Raw genomic sequence first — 21,036 nt, 5'->3', positions numbered from 1 at the left:
AGAAAAACATCGAAGTAGAAATATGTGTTGACAATGTATATTTAGAAAGAGTAAATGAAATAAAATTTCTTGGGGTGATCATTGACCACAAGCTCTGTTGGAAGCCACACATTACTTATGTTCGGGGGAAATTGGCACGGGGCATTGCCGTCCTGGGGAAAGCAAAGCATATGTTGGATCAGAAAGCACTGCACATTTTATACTGTGCTTTACTACTGCCATATATGAGCTACTGTGTAGAGGTCTGGGGAAACACATACAAAAGTAACACACAAACAATAACTATAATACAGAAAAGGGCCATTAGATTAATAAATAATGTAGGGTACAGGGACCATACAAATGCACTCTTTGTCAAAATGCAAGCTATTAAATTCCAAGACTTGGTGAAGCTTAAAACAGCGCAAATAATGTATAAAGTAAGAAATAAATTGCTTCCCAAAGAAATCTGTAAATTGTTCATAGAAAGAGAAGGTGGGTATAACTTAAGAGGGAAATGGAATTTAAAAATACAAAGTGCTAGAACAACTTTAAGAACTATGTCTATCTCAATTGCAGGAGTTAAATTATGGAACAGTCTAACAGAAGAAATAAAAGACAGTCAAAACATAAAACAGTTTAAAGTAAAATATAAAAACCTAATTTTAAATAAGTATAAGAATGAAGTAAACGGGGTTAACCCAGGACGGTAATGTTGCTGGTAATGGTGTTGCGGTTCTTTTTTGTTTTTTTGTTTTGTTTTGGTTTGTTGTTTTTCCATAACTTGTGTATCTGCAAATATACACATTCTGTATTTTTCATATGAAAGAAACTATACTGTGGTGGGGCTTGCTAATTTCTTGTTTTTGATTTATGTATGTTATGTTTTGTTTTACTTCATATGTTTCATATGTTGTTTGTTTAATTTAAGACAAAAAAAAATTAAATGAATGAGAGGTAAAACTTGAGGGGGTAGGGACAAATAAGTAAATACTTCAGCCTACTCCTTTTCAAACAAATAATGGAATGATATTTTGTAATGATTGTGAAGGCACATGTTTGAAATGTTTGAAATAAAAATGAACTGAACTGAACTGAACTAAGTTGGCCTATGACCTTAACAGCCTAAAATCAACCAGTGACCTCCAGTCAGCTTTAGAGTTGGAAGGACGCCCTCTGCATAGTTGTCCTTTGCCACTGACCTCCATCTATCATCTGTCTGTGCTGTCTAATAGCTGTCTACTATTTAGATCTCAGCCTTCTGCATGTCTGTGCATGGTGCCCTGAACTCCAGCGTCTCTGTCACTAAGCACACACTGCTGCTCAATCCCCAGAAGATCCTTACTTTTGCTGCTGTTCCCTTGCTTGACCTCCAAAAGGGCTCCACCTTTCAAAGTTAGCCTCCTGAATGACTCTGCCTGCATAAATACAGTCCTCTTAGCCGCCCTGACTTCCAACTAAGTCTCCTGAGGAATGCCTTGAAGGTGCATACCTTTATAGGTGCACTTACTTAAAGCTGTCAAAAAATTACTTTACCTTGTGAGTCTACTTCTTTAAATATTTTATACCCACAAGTTCCTGCAGTGGAAAGGCTGTTAAGCAGTTTAACTGATGCTTGCTCCCCAGCTTCAAATGTTCCAGTCTTCTGTATATGACACTTCTCTGGGTCGCTGACTGTGTGACAAGTGCCAGGAATCACCTACTATCAAGTACAGAAAACAAGACGTAGACTAGCAACGATTTCAACCGACTGGCTTAAATGAAAGACACTTTCTCAGAGCATGTCCATCAAAAGCCCTCTAACAGTTTGCATTATGCTTAAAGTTCAAAATGTGGAGCCCTGAATAAAAATCATATCATCTGTGGATGCTGATGGCGTAGTAATGTGTGATTATTTACAACAACTGCTCAGTTTTTATTGACTTGACAAATTACTTAATACCCATATTCAAGGTCATTACTCACTCCTACTCACACACACAGAGTCCTGTTGGAAGTGGTGCTGAAGTGAGGGGAGATTGAATGTCAATGCAATGCCATCTTCATTAGTTAAACCCAGAAACAGCTCAGTGCTGAGTTCCCTCCTCAATATGACCGCAGATGCACGTCAACAGGTAAACCGCAGGAAACAAGATAAGACCACACCGTCTCACCCAGTTTGACCTACACACACACACGTGTTTGCCTGCATACATTGACATAGAGCATGTGTGGACATATATAGTTAGCTTATTATAGTCTGTATGTGTTTATCAACTTTTTAAAGCAGGAAACGCAAACAAATGCACAGCACATAAAATACTGATAAAACATCATATTAATGAACGAAAAGTTATTACACAAAAAGAGAACGCATGAGCTGCTGCATGCAATAACATGTTGTGGCAGTTGCTCCTTTACCTGGTAGTCTATTAGGAGGATACTCATGGATCTTTTAGGCTTGTTTTAGCCATAAAGGACATGATTCTCCCTCAAAAAGACAATTTTATTGGCCTTGCAACACATTAGCAGTTAACTACAGTATCAATAATACAATGGGCTATAACACCTCAGTCCAGTATGTGTGCTGGTGCTGTAGCAAACTCTCCTTTTGCTATACTTTTTAATGCTAGAAATATTTAACTAACATTGCTTTTTCACTGTGACTTTGGACTTTCTCACTTTGCTTTCTCTCCTCTGCGCTCATTTGTAAGCCGAGGAAAAGATTTGCCCATCACGGTATCCCTCCCAGGATTGGGAAAGTTTTGGTTTCCTGTCCAAATGATTAATCTTTCACATTATTTTGCAGAAAGAGTCATAACACCACAACACTACCTGTGGACCTAATTACACCACTGACAACTGTATCAATGCAACTCTCTGACTAGGGCAGTGCGAGCACAGGAGCCTCTGTCTTCGATCAGTATAAATTAAAAAGAAATCATCTAAATGGATTAGCGCAGCCCAGCATCAATATGAAATGCTGCTGCCGCTGATGATGATATAAAAGTTTGCTTTGTGTTTGTTTTGCTAAGTCTGTTGCACAAAACCAGCCTTTTACCATTAGAAACAGTTCACCTTTGTCCAGTGCAAATGAAATTTCTAACATTGTTAGCATACCCATAAGTGTGTTTTTAACATACTAAAAGACATTATTAGAGAAATGTTAAGTCATCAGTATTTTTCTCAACATACAAAAGATGTGCCTAATCTTTCTCCGAATGCTGGTGTTCAAAGCATTTCTTCTTAACTTATCAAAGCTGATGATACTGAAAAAGTTTTATTAAACATTAGCATCATATTATTAGACCTCCGATAATGTTGTCAAGCCAAAGGCTATTTTTTTCTCCAATTTCTAACACTGCACAGAGCGAGCAATTGCCATTCTGATCCACCCACTTAGGTGACACTGTTAAATGTGCTTTTCTGCTTCTTCAGATTCAGTATCCAGTTTCCAGTTTAAACTCTGTTTGCTGAATTACTCCAATAAAGCTTTTTACAGGGACTGTTGAAGATGAAGCAGTATGCTAGAGCTACAGGCAAGCCTCAGAGGGGTAGATGGGTCTCTCTGCCATTACACCAGCAAAACATTAGCTGGTGAGACGGATCAAACAACAGAAACTGTGGAGATCACAATGAAATTGGAGTAGATATAAATATAGAACCACAAGCACTTTCCTGAAATTACTGAAAAGCAGCAAAGGGAGAAAACATTGTAACCAAATGCATCTATTGACAGATTATGAGAGCTCTGAAAATGGAAAACTGAAAATGACATTCTCACAATGTAGCTAAATTTGGATTATAATCAAGGAGAGGAACTGGACCAAAGGTTCAATGACATAGTCCCACTCGCTCAACTGAAACACGACAGACTGATATATGCTGCATTCCACTATCACTTTGAGAACAGTTTGTACAAGCACACCAAGTATGTACAAGTATGATTCGTTTACAAGCGCTTTTAATGACTTAGAAGTTTTTTTTCCAAGCTCTATAATTTATCACTACTCTTGAACTTGCTGTACCTTATTCCAGCAGTTTGAACTGTGTAGCTGTGGATGATCAATGAACAAATGACTGATCTGTCAAGTGAAAGGCTTAGACTGTTATTTCAGTTCAAGTCTAGAGTGTATCCCTGAAACTTTGCTTTGAACTGAGAGCTCGGCTCATGTAAAGTTCTTCAGCTCACCATATTCAACCTGAAAGTTTTGTTATTCTGAATGAATCATTTGCAACTCAGCCATCTGGGTGGAATAATTCTTTTTATAAATCATTGCACACATTGGCCACTTTATTAGGTACACCTTGCTAGTGTCTGGTTTGACACCCTTTTCCCTTCAGAGCTGCCTTACTCTGTTTTCCTCTGGAATTTATATATTTTTTATGATTGTGATTCTGATTAATTGTTTGGGGCACAGATTTAACAAGAGGCTGGATACGTTCCTCAGAGATTTTGGTTTATATTGATATGATAGATCACACAGTTACTGCACATTCATTATGCAAATCTCTCATTCAACAATCCATCACAGTTCCACCACTTGTCAAACATGTTGTATTGGATTGAGATCTGGTAATTGTAGAAGTCATTTGAGTACAGTGAAGTCGCTACCAAACGGCTTTCAATAAACCAGTTTGAGATGATCTGAGCTTTGAGCATGTTATTCTCCTGTCAGTAGACATCAGAAGATGGCTTCACTGTGGTCTTAAACGGATAGGCATGGTGAGCAACTATGTGGTGTTCAAACGATGCTCAGTTGGTACTAATAGGCCCAAAACGTGCTAAGAAAATATCCCCCACCCCATTACATCACCAGCTGCCTGAATCATTGATAAAAGCCAGGATGGATTCATGTTTTCATGTTGGTTACACCAGATTCTGACCCTATAATCAAAATAGTAGAAATCAATACTCATGAGACCAGACAGTGTTTTCCCTTTTTTTTAATGTCCAGTTTTCATGAGCTTGTGTGAACTGTAGCCTCAGTTCGCTGCTCTTAGATGACAGGAGTGCCACCCGGTGTGCTCTTTTGATGCTGTAGCCCATCTACTCCAAGGCTCAACATATTGTGCATCTAGAGATGCTCTTCTGCATAACTTAGTTGCAACCATTGCTTGAGTTACTGTTGCCTTCCCACCAGCTCACAGCAGTCTGACCATTCTCCTCTGTCCTCCAGCATCAATGAGACAAATATTTTCTCTTCTTCAGAGCATTCTCAAGTGATGGTTTCTTCAGGAAAATCCCAGTAGAGTTCAGTAGTTTCAGAAATACTCAAACCAGCCTCTCACACCAACAACCATGCCGTGTTCAAAGTCACTGAAATCCCCTTTCTTCCCCATTCTGATGCTTGGTTTGAACATGTCTTCACCATTTCTACGTGCCTAAAGGACTGAGTAGCTGCCATGATAGATATTTGCAGTGTACAGTACCTAATTAAGTGGCTGGTGAGTGTCTTGCATTGCAAGTAAAAATAAAAGCAGTTTTGCTAATGTTCTTTTTACATGATATTATAAAGGCTGTGACAGAGCATTATGCTCCAGAGAAGTCGATAGTTAAACGACACATGGAGCTCGGGTGCAGACTGAACATGCTGAATTGTCCATCGGAGCTTAATGTCTCTGGCAGCCACACCACTTCATTGCTATTCATTCCAAGGTCTCTCCTTCCTGTCTTTCACTTAAACGTACAACACGCAGTGATCACTGCTTTCACACCTGCCCTGATTGTAAAAAAAAAATGCTTACCCTTATAAGCTGTCTCTTGACAGTAGTAGCAGGTCAAATTGCCAGAGTGGGTGTTTTTGCAGCAATTATACCAAGTACATTATATTCACATTATCCTGCTGCCACAAGCACTTTGGGTTAAGGTTGGACACTGAGCATCTTGTCTGCTCTGCAAGGCAGTGTTATTCACACCGATGAATGCAGATGAGTGTGGTGCAAAGTCCTGAAATTTGGAGAAGCTGTGCTGCACCGGATGTGGCATTCTGTGTTGGGAAAACAGTGATGCTGAGCTGTAACAAGACTCTAGGATCTATGTGTCTATGTGGCAGCGTGTATCCTCTGCTGTGCTGTGCTGGACACGACGATTTTTTTTAAGAGCAATTGACAGGCAGTTGCTGCAGAGATACCAATAATAATATAGAAAGAAAACAACACCCAGTCAATTAGTGATCCATGCCCCTGGATGTATTATGCAAACATAACCAGCATCACAGAGGGGTGATCAATCATGTTTGTTTGTCCACAGCTAACATCGGCTCCAGAGAGAAAGCTGAGACCAGAGCACCATGGACATTCACTTTGATAAATGCATTTTTTTAGGGTATTGTTTCTTTATTTTGATTGATGGCAGTGAGAAGTGACAATAAACATGGGGAGATGGAGAGGGAGATGACATATTGCACAAGTCCTTGGTTGGATTTGAACCAGGACTTAGTAGTTGGTACATACTTAGACCGCTAACCCCTGAGGGCAAGCCTACATAGCATACATGCAGTTTGTACAACCAAATACCAAAGCGTGTTCATTGTGTTGTGTGTATTTTTGACACATTAGGTGATGCTGGCAGCATCAGAGGTGAACAGGTGTGTTTTGTGGAATGAATGAAGACATGACATAGATTTATGATTCCAGTCTGCAGCTGACCATTACACTGAAGGCCACTGCTGCCCACTGTGGGTGGGTGCTTGTGTGGACCTTGACATGACCAGAAGCTAAAAATAGAAAAAGAGAATAAACAGGCTGCTGCTATGGTGTGTTTCCTCCCTCTTATTGACAAACACACACACACACACACAAATAAAACGAAGCACGCACCAGACGCTGTCGCACCCACACGCACAAGCACATTTGAGCACTGTGTCACGGCATGCTTACAAAGTCTCCGGGCTCACATTTTTGCAGCCTCACATCGAGCCATCCAAAAACCTTTCTTAAAGTTCAACTTTGAACTTTGCAGAATAATAAATGACAAAAATGGAAAATTACATTACATTCAAGCTGTCAAAGCAAGGATCAAGAAGCAGTAAAAAAGAGAAAGCAGATTTTTTTAACCTTATCCACCCATGTGGGGTTTTTTCTATCGCAAATATTCAAATCCATGACAGCTTCCTATAATAGAAAGGTGTTCCAAACTGATTGAATGCTTATTATTGCAATTTAAGTGGATTTGACTTTTGCTCTCCCACTCCTGCAGAAGCTGACGGTAAATTACAGCATCCATATTTCCTCTCTCTTTCACCTTGCACACACACACACACACACGCCTATTTAACATTTTCTTTTTTAAGATCAGCCCATGTGCTTCCTTCTTATGTGAAACACTCACACTTTCAGAACCCAGTACAGTAAAAGGAAGCTGAAAAATCATTGGTGTGGTGCTCCTCGGTGTATCTGTCTAATGAGTGTGTGACGAACGGGCGATGATGTGTCTCTCTTATGTGCTGACAGCGTCAGAGGCAGGAGCTGTGGGGTGCAAGTGTGTCCACGGTGTTGTTTGGATGATGGAGTGGACACATTTTATGACAAACTGAAAAGGGAAAATACAGCAGGCAGTGACAGCTCATGGATGAGACAGCCGGTGCAGTCAGTCAACTTCTCTTTGGTCGGAGATTGATAAGAATGTTATAGAGAGAGCAGGTAGGGGGGAAGGAGGCCAAGTACTTTCTTTTGAATTCGCCATGAGCCCACTATCACGCTCAAACTGTGCGAGGAAATCTGACGACTACAGACGCCCAAGGTTAATTGGCCAAACAAGTGATTCAATCATTCAGCGGTAACAAAGCAGCAATGCTGGTTATCTAAATATCCAAGCCTATCTGGCTCTGTGGCCCAAAGTGTTTCTTCAGCATGATGCTACAATTTGGGTTGCTAAGGCAACAGCCCACACAAGCACAAATGCCCACATAGTACACAGGAATGAGAAGAAGAAAACGGTCCAAAGAAAACAAACATTTTATAGTCTTTCTAACCTGTTGGAAAGTTGGTAATTATAGATATCAAGCTGGTAACTAGAATTATTCCACCCACATGGTGGGATGGATGCAGGCTGCCTTCAACTCCCTGGAGTACCCGCGCATGCAGGTGGTGTTAGCACAGGGCTGGAAGCATCTACAGCAAGTACACATTACTGCACGCAACACAAATCACTGCTGTAGAAGCTGCACAATGTTGCCCTGTTGCGCTACCTTACGTGGGATAACTGATTGGCTGCCAGTTTCGCAATAATTAATGAAAGGGGACACAGTCGATTACTCTTAATCATTATTCGGTACCCTCATTAACAACCTTTGTCATCAGCAGTTTTCTTGTCAACAGCAGAATATTTTACATCTGTCACTTAGGGGTCATAGTCATGCTTCACTGCAGCAGACCTGAGGCCTGTCATATTAATACACCCCTGATAACAAGGGGTTAAATGAATACATCTTTAAATCATTACCTGATTAAGTGGTAAACACTTTTACTGGGGTGTAAAATAATAGCTTCTTTGCATTTGTAGACTCGCACAAATCCTGCAATCCTCTTGCCATCTTTTAAAAAAGCAGTCCCAAAGCAAATGCAGCTTAGTCTATGCACTAGACCGCCAGATTGCTGAGGTCACATTCAAACAACTAATCGGGGTGATACGTGATTGCCATGAGTGTGCTGTGGGAATGTACAAAATCTGTGAAGACCACCAAAACAATACTGACCTTCAAACATTGTGCCCACACAGTTAAGAAATAGTATAGGCTACATGCACACCAGGCTCTCTTTAGTCAGTGCAGCAGTATTGATCAATTGTCACTCGAAGGAAAGAACATGGCAGAGAAATTGATTACACATATGCATCGTATAATCAAATTTCTGGAAAAGTGCTTAGCTAAGGGGGAAATGTTCAGTTGACACATGAGTAGACTCTATAAGAAAATATCACCGCAGCACTGGACAATATTCCTGTGCACTGAGAGAGCGAGAGATGGAGAAACGGGAGCAATCTGGTGTATAATGCCAAATACATGTGAGATTTTAGCTGTTTTCCTTACAATAGGTGGCCGCCATGCTAGCGTGTGAGTGACCGAAAGTAGTTTGGTAAAATGTAAAAACTGCTCTCCTGAGAAATTTTGTTGAAGATTATTCACAGCAGATAATCCAACTTCAAATCTCCACCGAAACAGGAAATACAGCGCAATATTTACAGTCACACCTACGGCAAGGAGTGCACCTATCCTTTGCTACCAACACTTTACGCACAGCAACGATAGGCCAGTGGTGTATTATATACTCTATAGACGTATTGTAAAGATTTTGCTTTTGATTTGCCGTGCGTGACTGCTCTTGTAGGATAATATGATCCAGGATTTCGCTCAGTAACTTTAAAAATCTCTCCTCTCCGTGATTAGAAATCGAACACTTACTGAACATTTTGTTCTATTTCAGAAAAATAATATTCCGCCCGCTTGTGATTTGGTTTCACCTCTAGGATGTGGTGCAGCCCATGTGCGCCCCTCTGCTCCTCCTTATGTAGTATACAGCGGGACACTCCGCAGTTCGCTTATCCCGTTCCTTCTCGTTGCCTTTTACGCGCTCTACGTCTGCAGTTACAGTGATTCAGAGCCCCTGTCTTCAAGCTTTTGGATGAAGGCGCAGGACTCATTTCCTCGGCGTTCCCATGGCGAAACGACACTGTCCGTTCTCCCGATGAACATTTTCAGAGGAAGACGTTGACGCTTTTTTCTTCTCTTTTCGACTCATTTTCACACAAAATGTGGGGCGCGCGTTCTCTGCGCGGCGGAGTGCTTCCTACAGCAATAGCCGCTTGACTGAAGGGGAGATCCCGACTCCCTTTCCGTCCTCTGCTCCCTCAGGAACAAGAGGAGTTTGCATGCAAAAGGTGGTTTGTCAAGGCAAGGTGAGACTCATTTTTACACCATATATTCTGCTGTTTTTCTTTTTTTTTCTTTGTTTTTTTTTTTTTAACTCTACTTTGAAGTGAGTCGAAAACGAATGTGCGCTACCAGAGCAGCAGGGATTGTTAGACTGGTTTAGATTGAAGGTAGGTGGTGGACTGAACACAGATAAGAAAAAACAGCAGTGTAACAGGTATGCGATTATACTACAGTTATATTATCCGCGCGATTTCGCTGTGCATGCCCCTCTTATACACATCCATGTAGATCTTAAAATTGGTTTCCTAGTGGCAAATTCGTGATACAGATAATACAGCAGTTGGGGATGTAACTAAAAAACTGTTGCATCCCGGAGTACTCCCATCATTCCCTGCTACATAGACTTATTTCTCATTATTTTTTATGTTTTTAATTTATTTTTTAAACCCTTGTGCGGCTAATTAGTAAAAGGGATATATTTACAACTTTTAATTATAAAATATTGAATTTTATACATATATATATACATCCCAGTCAAAATAGTTTTCCTTAGTAGCTTTTTGTTTATGTGCAGGGAGTTAAATTTTACTGAAAAAATATGACTAATGATATATGATAATGAGAAGTTAAAAATTGTTGCCTCACATGCCTCCAGATTGGTGCATCTAAACAATAATGGCACATGACCCATTTGGGGTGCCACAGAAAGTAGCAGGAGTTCATTTCCTCACTACAGCGCTGCTGGAGTGGAATGCAAAGCAAAGCAGCCATATTGACAAAATCATTGATTCTGCCTAACACCTTCATAGAAATGTGGGATCAATAACGGTGCACGGCTGATGCTATTTTTTGACAATATGAAGTAACAGGTGACTGTTCCCAACTGAAGAGATCGCATTTGTTTTCTAATTTTGGAGGTGAAATGTGTCTCTTTTGATGCTGCAATTGATTTAACTAATGTGCCATCAGTCACTCACTCATCTCACACCCTCTCTCTTTTGTTTTCTCAGCCATGGAGGGACTTGCCTAAAGACGAGCCAACATAACCGACATAAGAGCTTTAAATTATTTTCCCATATTTTGGGGGGGTGAGGAGGTCAGTTTAACATCTTCCCAGAAGTCTCCTTTTCCATCACCATGGCTGAGAAACTCGGACCAATCGGAGTTAAGCCAATCAACATCCGAACTGCTCCCTCGCTTCCCCCTGAGCCCATCGACATAATCCGCACCAAAGCCCGCTCCCGCAGAGTCCGCCTTAACGTCGGGGGTCTGAACCATGAAGTCCTGTGGCGGACCCTGGATCGGCTACCCAGGACCCGGCTTGGCAAGCTTCGAGAGTGCAACAGCCACGAGTCCCTGATGGAAATCTGTGACGACTACAGCCTGAACGAGAACGAATACTTCTTCGATCGGCACCCGGGGGCCTTCACCTCCATTTTGAACTTTTACCGCACAGGCAAGTTGCACATGATGGAGGAGATGTGCGCCCTGTCGTTTGGCCAGGAGTTAGACTACTGGGGTATTGATGAGATCTACCTGGAGTCTTGCTGCCAGGCCCGTTACCACCAGAAAAAAGAGCAGATGAATGAGGAACTGCGGAGGGAGGCAGAGACAATGAGGGAGAGGGAGGGAGAGGGAGAGTTTGATAACACCTGCTGCCCGGACAAGAGGAAGAAACTGTGGGATCTCCTGGAGAAACCCAACTCCTCAGTGGCTGCCAAGGTAGGAAACCCAAACTGGAAGTGCGATCACACCGTCTCACATTTCATGTTCACATTCAAAGCTGAACATGCTCCCTGGATCACAACACATTGCAGACATGGTTATCAAAGGCCAGATCTATCCTGTAAAAACAAAAATACTGATGAGTTCATCGGTTTGAAATGTAGTGAAAGCTGCTGTCTTTGGATAACAATTTGTACGGATGGAGGAAAAGCAGAATATAGGGATGAAAAATCATCCTTAAGTAAAAACGCACAGTTCTAGTATGAGTGGGAATCACTGAACTAGAAAGAGTTTGACTTCATTTGCTTTGATGAAATAATCGGTAGAAGTGTCAGCTTCTGGTCTGGCTTTCTTTGCCTGGATAAAATAGACCACATCTGTTCATGGCTTGTAAAACGGTACATTTCTTGGACAGAGCGGTACAAGTATATATTCTCATGTGGCTCTATTATGCATAAGTCTTACTGATTAGATGTACTTCTTTCTCAGTCAGACTGTGAGTCAGGAAAATGTCATAAGGTGCTTGCATACGTATCGATAAATACAGTTTCTATAGCCCTGTTTTATAAATACTTGTATATAAATAAAGGCATCTTTATTTGGTGTGACTGAGGGCTGAGGTAGTCATCGGTGCAGCTGCTACCCACCTTTCCACATGTTTAGAAAAATACTGCATCAGTCGCATACAGCCCCGTGTTCATTCATGCCCCGAATCAACATGATAAATACTACAGACATCAAGTGACTGTCTTGCCATGTTGTCATGGCTGCTCCTTGTAAAACGATGACATCTCCTCCTCCTCCACCTTCTCATTCCACCCTCACTCAGTCCTCAATTAGGATGGTCAGCCTTGATGAAATCCAATCACTGATAATTTAGTATCCTGATCCCATCATCAAGCAGTGCAGGCGGGGCAGGGCTCATCGGGATTATATTCCACGTCAGAGGATCATAAACACAGGGACCTGCGTGCGTGACCCAAGAAACATCATCCCCGTCGGATGTACTGTACAGTGCACGTTGGATGATGCATTGTTCTGAGCCCTTTTCCATTAAAGCAAAAGCTGTTTCACTTCGACTGGGACAGTTTGGAATTCGTGCTCGATTCAATTTTAGACCCCCGGTGCTAAAATTATGGTGCAATATTCAGCTTTGAAATGGCAAAAAATGGTAATGACTCTCAATGCATAAAGTTCAGCTCATTTTACAGGCTGCTATAGATGTTTTATTTTTCTCCTGCCTTCCTGTATTATATCCATATAGCTTGTTTACCCACACATCAACTAGTGATATGTGACTGACGAGGACCCCGCCTCACCTCGATGATTGATTTCATCCTTAACGGGGGAAGCTTTATATCACCTAAGTTAATTAAAGAGCTGGCAATATTTAATTTAAGGCAAACCTTGGTGATAGCAGTGTAGTAACTTGATATGTGTGTGGATTTTAAACTGATAAGTCCAAGTATAGTCCCTTAGTCAGACACGTCTACGTATTGCTGACCTGTACACTATTGCACGGGGAAAGCCTGTGAAACCTGAAAGGGAAATTCCTCCCTAATTCAAATGGCACTGACGTTCTGCAGACTGCTTTGCAAGACAAGCTTGAATGTGACTCTAATGCCTCGGCTTTGTGATTTCACTAAGGTTATCTGCAGTTGAAAGTACATTTGGAAATAACCTGCCAGGGCTGCTGGACTGTCAGATGGCAGCTCCCTGAGGTCAGGGAAGCCTTTTATGGGGCACATATTGTACGTGCCTTGAAAGCCCTTTACCAGGGAAATGCCATTACAAGCCTGGTACACAGCAATGTGCTTTTATTCAAAGCAATATGAGCCCTTTGTCAAATGCAATCACAGAGTCTTACGGCATAGAATATACACCTTCCCTTCACTCTCTTTGTTTTTCTGTAAAGCAGGCTTTATGAGATTTACGAGGAACCCAGTCTGACACTTAATGCTACCGCTGGCCTGCTCTGCCCTTAAATAAAGGTAACGCATAAGAGGGCCGACCTTTTCAGAAGGGTCCATCAATTTAGGATTTCATTCTTTCAGGATTTCATTCATGCTTTGGGAGCACTGGCAGAGGAAGGGAAAAGGCAGAAGCCTAGCACACACTGCACCAAAACAGAAAAAAAAGGTGCTTAGAGAGAGCCACAAGTGAAGGGAGAGCTGCGGTGGACAAGATAGTGGCAAAGGAAAGCCCTGAGAGAGAGAGAGTGATGCAAGAGATGAAGTCATGTAAGTTACGCCTCAGGATGCTGAGCTGGATCTTTGCAAATCTTTCTCAGTGAATTATGAATGGTCCAAAGAAAGAGAACACTCTGCAGTGCGGTGGCTTCTTAATGTTGCTGTGACTTTTGGTTTAGTGCCCTCTCGCGTGGGTGGGTGGGACGGGAGGGCACTGTCGGGTGTTTGGCGTGCGAGAATTTCATGTAGAAGAAAAGATCTTCCAGGCTCGTGCACTGTAGTGCGAGTTGAATTAAATCACACATGTAAGGGACAGATTTCGTAAACGGTGTGTGAGCGCTCGTAGTTGTGGTTAGCTTTATGGGGAGTTACAAAAAGTTGCGCTGTTTTCTAAACAGAGGTGCAGTCGGTACATTTTAATATCAAGCGCAAAAAATTAAAAGAACCTGTTTGTAAATGTTAATATTGTTTAGTAAATCAGTATAGATGCAAATAATAGAGTTTCCACCTCTTACATAAAATGCTGTCACTGCACTCTCTTTGTAAATACAAACACAAACACACACGTATATACATTTTTTATATTATCTCTACTTGTCAATTAGATACTGTATATAATAATTTAGTGGCAGTTGTGCTCTGAAAAATAAAACCTAAGATGGTGTTTGCATCTTTTCCCTCCTTGAGGCTATAATTTCTTGTAATCCGGTAGAACGTGTCATCCTTGATATTGAGCCAGAAGGACTTAGTGCTGCCCCGACCTTTTTTGTTTATAATGAGTCATGGGTATAGTTCTACAGCAAATATTCTTAACACTAGCTTGCACAAGGAAGTCGTATTAAAATGGCTGGATTGCTTTGGGAAATATGAATTTATTTTTGCCTTGATGTCTCTCTGTGTAAATGCACTTTAACAGTCATGATGCCAAGATGGCAAATGTAACTTGTGCATGCAGTTTGTAACCTGCCTGTGTTTTTCCACTTGAAGTGTTTTTTGTCAGTGAGATGGAAAATGTGATTAGATGGCTCCAATACATTTGTTTCTGCCTTCAAATAAACACAATGGTATGCAAAAAAAAACCCCAAACCAAATCGTGTAATAAGTATCACGATGTTAACGAACAGTTGCTACAGATCTTAGCGGTTTAGTCAATATTCAAAATTATTGTTATTAGTCGTGACATGGGTGCATACAGTGCTCAGTTTTAATAGTGCAGTATGCAAGAGCAGCATCTTTTCTTAATCTTGATTTGTTTCATGCAGTGCTTGCAGTTAAACCTTTTAGAATATTAATAATGTAATGCACAGTATTAGAGCTTTAATACACCAGTGACTCTAAAAGAGAAAGTCTATATGGGCAGCCCCGGAAAAATAATAGCAGAGGATTCAGAGCATTTTAAAGAGATCAGTGTTTCTTTCTGTTCCCCCACCCTCCCTACCCAGCCAGCCAGCCAGCCACCCACACACACACATACACACACACACACAGGCCATGTCCAGCCCTATGCTTGCTCCTAATGTGGATGTGCAACATTACTCTCCCCTTTATCTAATAAGCTAGTCTAGCTAGTGGAAATGGTAAGCAGTGGGACTGCATGGGCGCAGCCTTGTGCTGTTTGGTCCTCCCACGCTTGGAAGCAGCCAAAGTCAGTCCACTGTTGATGATGATGATGATGACACCGTATAAGGAAGCTGTAACAAAATACCTTACTGTAACACGCATCCTAAATGTCACTGTGTGAATGTCAGTGTTGTCATAATCATCCGTCTCAATGTGGTGCGCTAAATCCACAGTACACACTGCCTGTTTGGCTTTGTTGGCTCATTTATAGAATCGCATATAGAACGGGACATGTGAGACTGCAGAAGTGACAATATTAATGCGTAGCTTTGGATGTGATAGGAGCAAATTCAATTAGCATACTGTTGTGGCACGACTCCACGGCGTTTGATGCCGCCCGTTGTTTCACATCAGCGCAGATAACCCCTTCCCGTCCATCCATCTGTTTCCTTCCAGGCTTTTATAGCACTGAAGTGAGCATTTGGCCTTGTGTGTACATCGATGGAGTTTCTGATATTGCCTGAGTCAAAGATGAGTGGAGACGGGGAAAGGAAAAATGAGCGTGGCCTTTCGTCAGCATTAAGTCAAACGTTCTCTGTGTCAGATTCAAGCAGCAGGTGGACCCGCTAATCTGTCTTCCATAATCATTCTTTCATCTCTGCCTGACTCGTGGTCTGTTCTCAGAAGTTTAAATATATAAGTGCTGGCATATTATTGACAAAAACTCAGCTTGTTGGGGAAATATGTGCGTTCTAGCTACTTTTTACCTATGTTGTGAAAAGCCTCTCCGATTGATACCGACCTTGACTTTGCAAATACTATTTTTGTCTCCAAGTTTGTTTGTTTTTTCAAGCAATGCATCCATGTACAGGAAGTAATGGTAAACTCAAATCTATGGGAGTTATCGTGTTACATTTGAAGAAGTTATCAGGATGCATAGCCGGAGCGAGTTTGTCATTTGGGCAGAGCGCACCTTCTCTCCTCGTGTAGTCTCCTCGTTGCATAAGCCTTCCATCAGGCCTCTAATCAGTACAGCCTAGCATTTAGACACCAGCACCTAAATCCTCTTTACCCAGCATTCATAATCAGATAAGAAAGAACCTGCTAGATTATAGGTGGCATGAGTTCTTATAGTCCCGCCATGAGAAGAGGCAGAAGCATTTGTCATCAGGATGTTCCAGGAAAAACTTTACCCCTTCCACCACTGCCTTTCTTCTCTCTCTATGTCACCTGCAACAAAATATAATTTTTGAGATGATCTTTGGCTGCGATCACTTGTGCAGTGATCAAATATTGTTTTGGGGATAACAAGAACTTTGCAAGAGCCCTGACAATAACAAGCAATGGATTTTCATTCCCTCAAAATATACTCTGGAGCAGTTTCATCTATAAAAAGAAGTGCTTATGTTCCTTCATTTAAAGCGTTTTTTGATGGTGTCTTCTATTGTTTTCTTTGAGAAGTGGCTGATTTGTTGTATGCACATTGAATACTCACCAGTTTGTTCTGCTATTTAATCACTCTAAACATGAATTTCCACACATGGACAACAAATGGCACTAGCGCTGTAAGCAGTAGAGTACTTTCCACTGTCCTTTGTTTTGTTAGTGCTGTCTGAATTTATAGTTATGTTACCAAGCAGCAAATATCAACTTTCCTAACAAAAGCATTCCACGTTGATGAGTACTATGACATCTGTTGACAGGGTCATTTCACGTGGCTCTGTAGGAATAAAATTGCATTAAAACTTCTGAAATCTTGCTTTGCAGCTCGAATGTAATACTGCATTTATTTATAAGGGTTTACACTCATGCCTTAGGTGTGTTTGATTTTCTCAGATTGCTGTAATCGGCCGCTACATGAACAGAAATAGTGGTAAGTGTGGCATAAAATACACACAGATAACATTACACTGACATTTCATTACGCAAAAGAGGTTGGGGAAGACAAATAGGGGGACGGCACATAAAGTTCATCTGTCTCAGTACTAAATTGTTGCTGTATATTTTATTTCAAAAATTCCCCTCCATCAGTGTATGCGTTTATTGTGACACACACTTCTGTGACAACCCAGTGCTGCTTTCTTTAGTTATGATCACCAGTGGGATTTTGCGTGCAGAGGAATTACAGTTTGAATGCAGCTCAGTGACCATGGCATCCCAAAAGAGCCCAGGGGCCTGTCTTACGGCTAATTGCAGTTGACCATGCGTGTAGTGATTCATGAATGAAGACATCATTAAGTGAAACTCGTGAGGCACGTCTAATCCTCACTATGTTAGCCACACAATTTAACTAATACAGAAAAGGAGATCAACAAGCAAATCCTCTTTTTTAAGCATTGGTCTAAAGCATAAACAACAAGGTCAATACAAACCAAAGCTAATGAGTGGCCAGATGGTGTGAGAGGATAGCTGAAGTCTATTAAGTAACTGTGCTATTATACCCTCAGTTTACTACCTCACCTACAACTGAGCAAGCTTGGTACAGCTATACTGTTCTTCCATTATTTTTATATTTAATAAATTAACTTATAAATTACCCTGTATAGTGATAGTATATTAGAGGGAGTGGTCAATTAAATTTCCCTAATGTTATACTTTAATTGCAGAATAATAAAATTATTACCACAAAAATTGAATTTCTTTTTTTTACTTTAAATCAAAAAAAAAATTGGAGCAATAGCTGTCCTTTGAACAATGAAGAAAAATTTATTTAGACAATGACCTAATTGATTTATCAACAGGCCAATACTATTAGTTGGTAGCTACTTTCCAGTCTATTAGTATCAGCATTTATAATAACCGATATATTAATATTTAAAAAGTAACGAAGAGACGGAAGAAACACCCTTCAACCATATCACGAGTGTTGATGTTGCATAGTTTTTCCACCAGAGGGCACGCTGCAACTTTCCCATTGGAAAACCATGTTTGGAACACAACAAACAGCGGATCTGAGCAAAGTCGGACGTCGTGTAAGCAAGTAAATAAATAACTTGTTGTAAGAACCCGACACGCACACTGGATTTCATGCACTAAAGGTTTGTTTTTATTTTCGCTTAAGCAACTGTATTTTGATGTTCTGGCACCAGTCGCACAGGAGCAGCTACTTCCTCCTCCTCCTCTCCGTCCCTGCCGTCACTATTTAAACATACAGAGAAGAAGAAGAGGATCACCTAGAGCGGTCACACCTGCCCTCTCTGCCACACCACGGCACTGCCCTGAGAGCTCACTGTAACACCCCTCCACTGCAACAGGCCAGACCACACCCCTGCCACATAACTGTTTTGTGTGTCTGAAAGAAAAAAAATGGAATATTGGAAAATTACTGGAGTACCGAAAATAAAAAAGTATTTGTATCAGTCCTAAAAACACTGTATTGATTGGGCTCTAATTAAATTTTTCTGTGTGTCATAATAAATCTAACTTGTTTTTACTACCCTTTTGCTTCATTTTTGGTCTCTACCAGCTGCTGTGGAAACTATTTGGCTCTCTGGCTGCCAAATGTTTCACATCATTAGCATTTCCTTCTTGCCTTTTTGTACACGACAGGTGGTGCGCAACAGTGGGTAAGAGTCTGTATGCCAAAAACAGCTGCCTTCTGCTGCAAAGCTTTGTAAAGCTCTGCAATAAACACTTTCTTCCATATATTCCACGTTGCACAGGGCATACCTCAGATCTGACTGCCATCAAATTCCTACATAAACCCCACTGAAATGCTGGGAGTGGCTGCATATGGACCACCAACGAGGGTTAGCGCTGCCCAGTGCTGGCAGCTCGAGTGACGCCCAGAGTAAGAGGTTAATATGTTCCTTCCTCCTCCTGCCTTCCTCATCTCCTCCCTGTTTCCTCCACTGCTGTCTCTCAGGGAAGTTTGCTCACCCTGTCTGTTGTTCTTTTTTCTTGTCCCAGTAGAGATCAGGAATAGGGAGAGATGGAGAGACGACAGGTGCGAGAAGAGAGTCATCATTCTAAATGCTATGAGCATCGGGTCTCTTTTACGTGCTCCAGTAGTCCCCCCTGCACAGACACACACACATTGTGTATGCTGAGCTCACAGCCAGTCTTCCAAATCTCTGCACATACATTGAATAAGACACGCATTTTGCCCTCAGTAAACACACAAGCAGACACGTCTATGTGCAATACACACACACACACACACACACACACACACACAATAACACACCTCTTTATCTGAAAACCTTCAAATGCTGCTGAGCCAGCTTTCTATGGGCTTCACAACACAGCGAGTGAGATGCTGTTGTCTCCATACCATTTAATAGTCTCCCCACCCTCTTCATAGCCTCCCTTTACATTTCTTTTTATCACCTTCACCCTACAATCATCCATTTCCTCCTATATACCTCCCGCGCCCTTTCCTCTCTCTGCTCTGTTTTTCCATTCTTTCCACATTTCTGTCATTACTTCCCTGCAGCGTGAAAGCTGAATTGTGATCCTTCTTGCTGTTCCATCTTGGGAGCATTGACATGGGAGTGCATTAGTATTCATTGTGGTGTTTATATTTGGCCCCTGTCCTTCATGTGTGTGACTGACTACCAGTCATCAGAGAAGTGCATCCTGAGTGCAGGACAGTATGCTGCTGGTTCTACCTAGAAAACAGATGTATGGTATAAATTAAGATATAACCCACTGTTTGTTTGAAATCCAGTTGTGACTCTTAGATATTATTAAGTGACCCCAGGCACGTTATTTTGGACAGCATTTAGATGAGAGGGTGGGATCCAGAGTTGTCAGCTAACTTTAGCAAGAATGGCTAGCAAGGTTCATCCATAGATTGTATGGTGCTATGTAACATAAAAGTAAAAACTATTTTACTCTGCATAACCAAAGAGCGGACTTTTTGAATACATTATTATTATAAGAACTTCACAACAGCCTATAACGCTTCATAAAATCAAACACACAGAAACGCACGAAAACACTGCAAACAGTACACATGGCTCAAAGTTAGAGCTAGTTCACTCCTAGTTCAGTACGTCTGTACTGTAAATACTCAACTTCTACAGCTGGGATATTTTTGGGCACTTGTGTATAGGAACAGATTTGTGGAATTACTTTGGTCCCTGAAACTATTTTAGCTTTTTAGTTTTTCTGTTTGGTAAAAATGTTTCCAAGTACTGCATTTTTATTTGATAGAATCTGCTAGAGTTGCTCAGTGACCTGATGAGACATTTCACAATGTTTTACAAGTGAGGCTTCATAACAGAGGAAGTATTAACAAAATTTAAAAACAAAAAAACCCCAGAAAAACCAACGTGGGTGAGATTAGTTAGAGGTTCTGAGTGTCGCTTTTGATTACATTTGATTTAATTGTCCTGATCTACGCAGCGTACTGGATACAGTCACTCAAAGCAACAATACCCCTATGCATAACTTTAAGCCTTAACACCATTTAAATAATTAGCTCAGTTCAGCGGTTATGAAGGGAAAATTTGTTATAGATAGATACGTTGAGATTGGCTTGGCTTTTGAGAACAGCCTCAGGTGGCTGCTTCAGGAACTGCAGTTGTGCATTGTCTTAGTATTTTTTTGGATATCTGAGGTGCCATAAAAGCAGAATCGCTGCTTTTAAAAAAACAAAAACATTGAATATGCATTGAAAATCCTGACAATAAGAGGGGATTTCCTAAGGAGGAAGAGTCCTTTCAGTCAGAAAGAAGTGTGTAATCAACTTCATTTTACTTGTTTCCTCAGAAATGCTGTGTTTG

At 41.1% G+C, this 21,036-nt stretch overlaps 2 protein-coding genes across 2 annotated transcripts in view; one reads left to right on the top strand and one right to left on the bottom strand.

Moving 5' to 3' along the window:
- Positions 1-9,938, bottom strand: part of trpa1b (transient receptor potential cation channel, subfamily A, member 1b) — a 47,110-nt gene extending 37,172 nt beyond the window's left edge. The window contains exon 1 of the mRNA XM_086306144.1: positions 9,422-9,938. The gene's annotated coding sequence lies outside the window, so the exon portion shown is untranslated. The remainder of the gene's footprint in view (positions 1-9,421) is intronic.
- kcnb2b (potassium voltage-gated channel subfamily B member 2b) overlaps positions 9,227-21,036 on the top strand; it is a 97,671-nt gene continuing 85,861 nt past the window's right edge. The window contains exons 1-2 of the mRNA XM_086306145.1: positions 9,227-9,856; positions 10,844-11,555. Coding sequence (XP_086162271.1) covers positions 10,971-11,555 — 585 coding nt within the window. The 5' untranslated portion in view covers positions 9,227-9,856; positions 10,844-10,970. The remainder of the gene's footprint in view (positions 9,857-10,843; positions 11,556-21,036) is intronic.

The sequence above is a fragment of the Aulonocara sp. 'chitande type north' Nkhata Bay genome, linkage group LG9, assembly GCF_057382095.1.
Source record: "Aulonocara sp. 'chitande type north' Nkhata Bay isolate Kocher_YH1m ecotype deep benthic linkage group LG9, A_spYH_male_GT1.1, whole genome shotgun sequence".
Taxonomy (NCBI): domain Eukaryota; kingdom Metazoa; phylum Chordata; class Actinopteri; order Cichliformes; family Cichlidae; genus Aulonocara; species Aulonocara sp. 'chitande type north' Nkhata Bay.
Note: the sequence above shows the minus strand (reverse complement) of the source record. Positions and strands in the feature narration are given on the sequence as shown.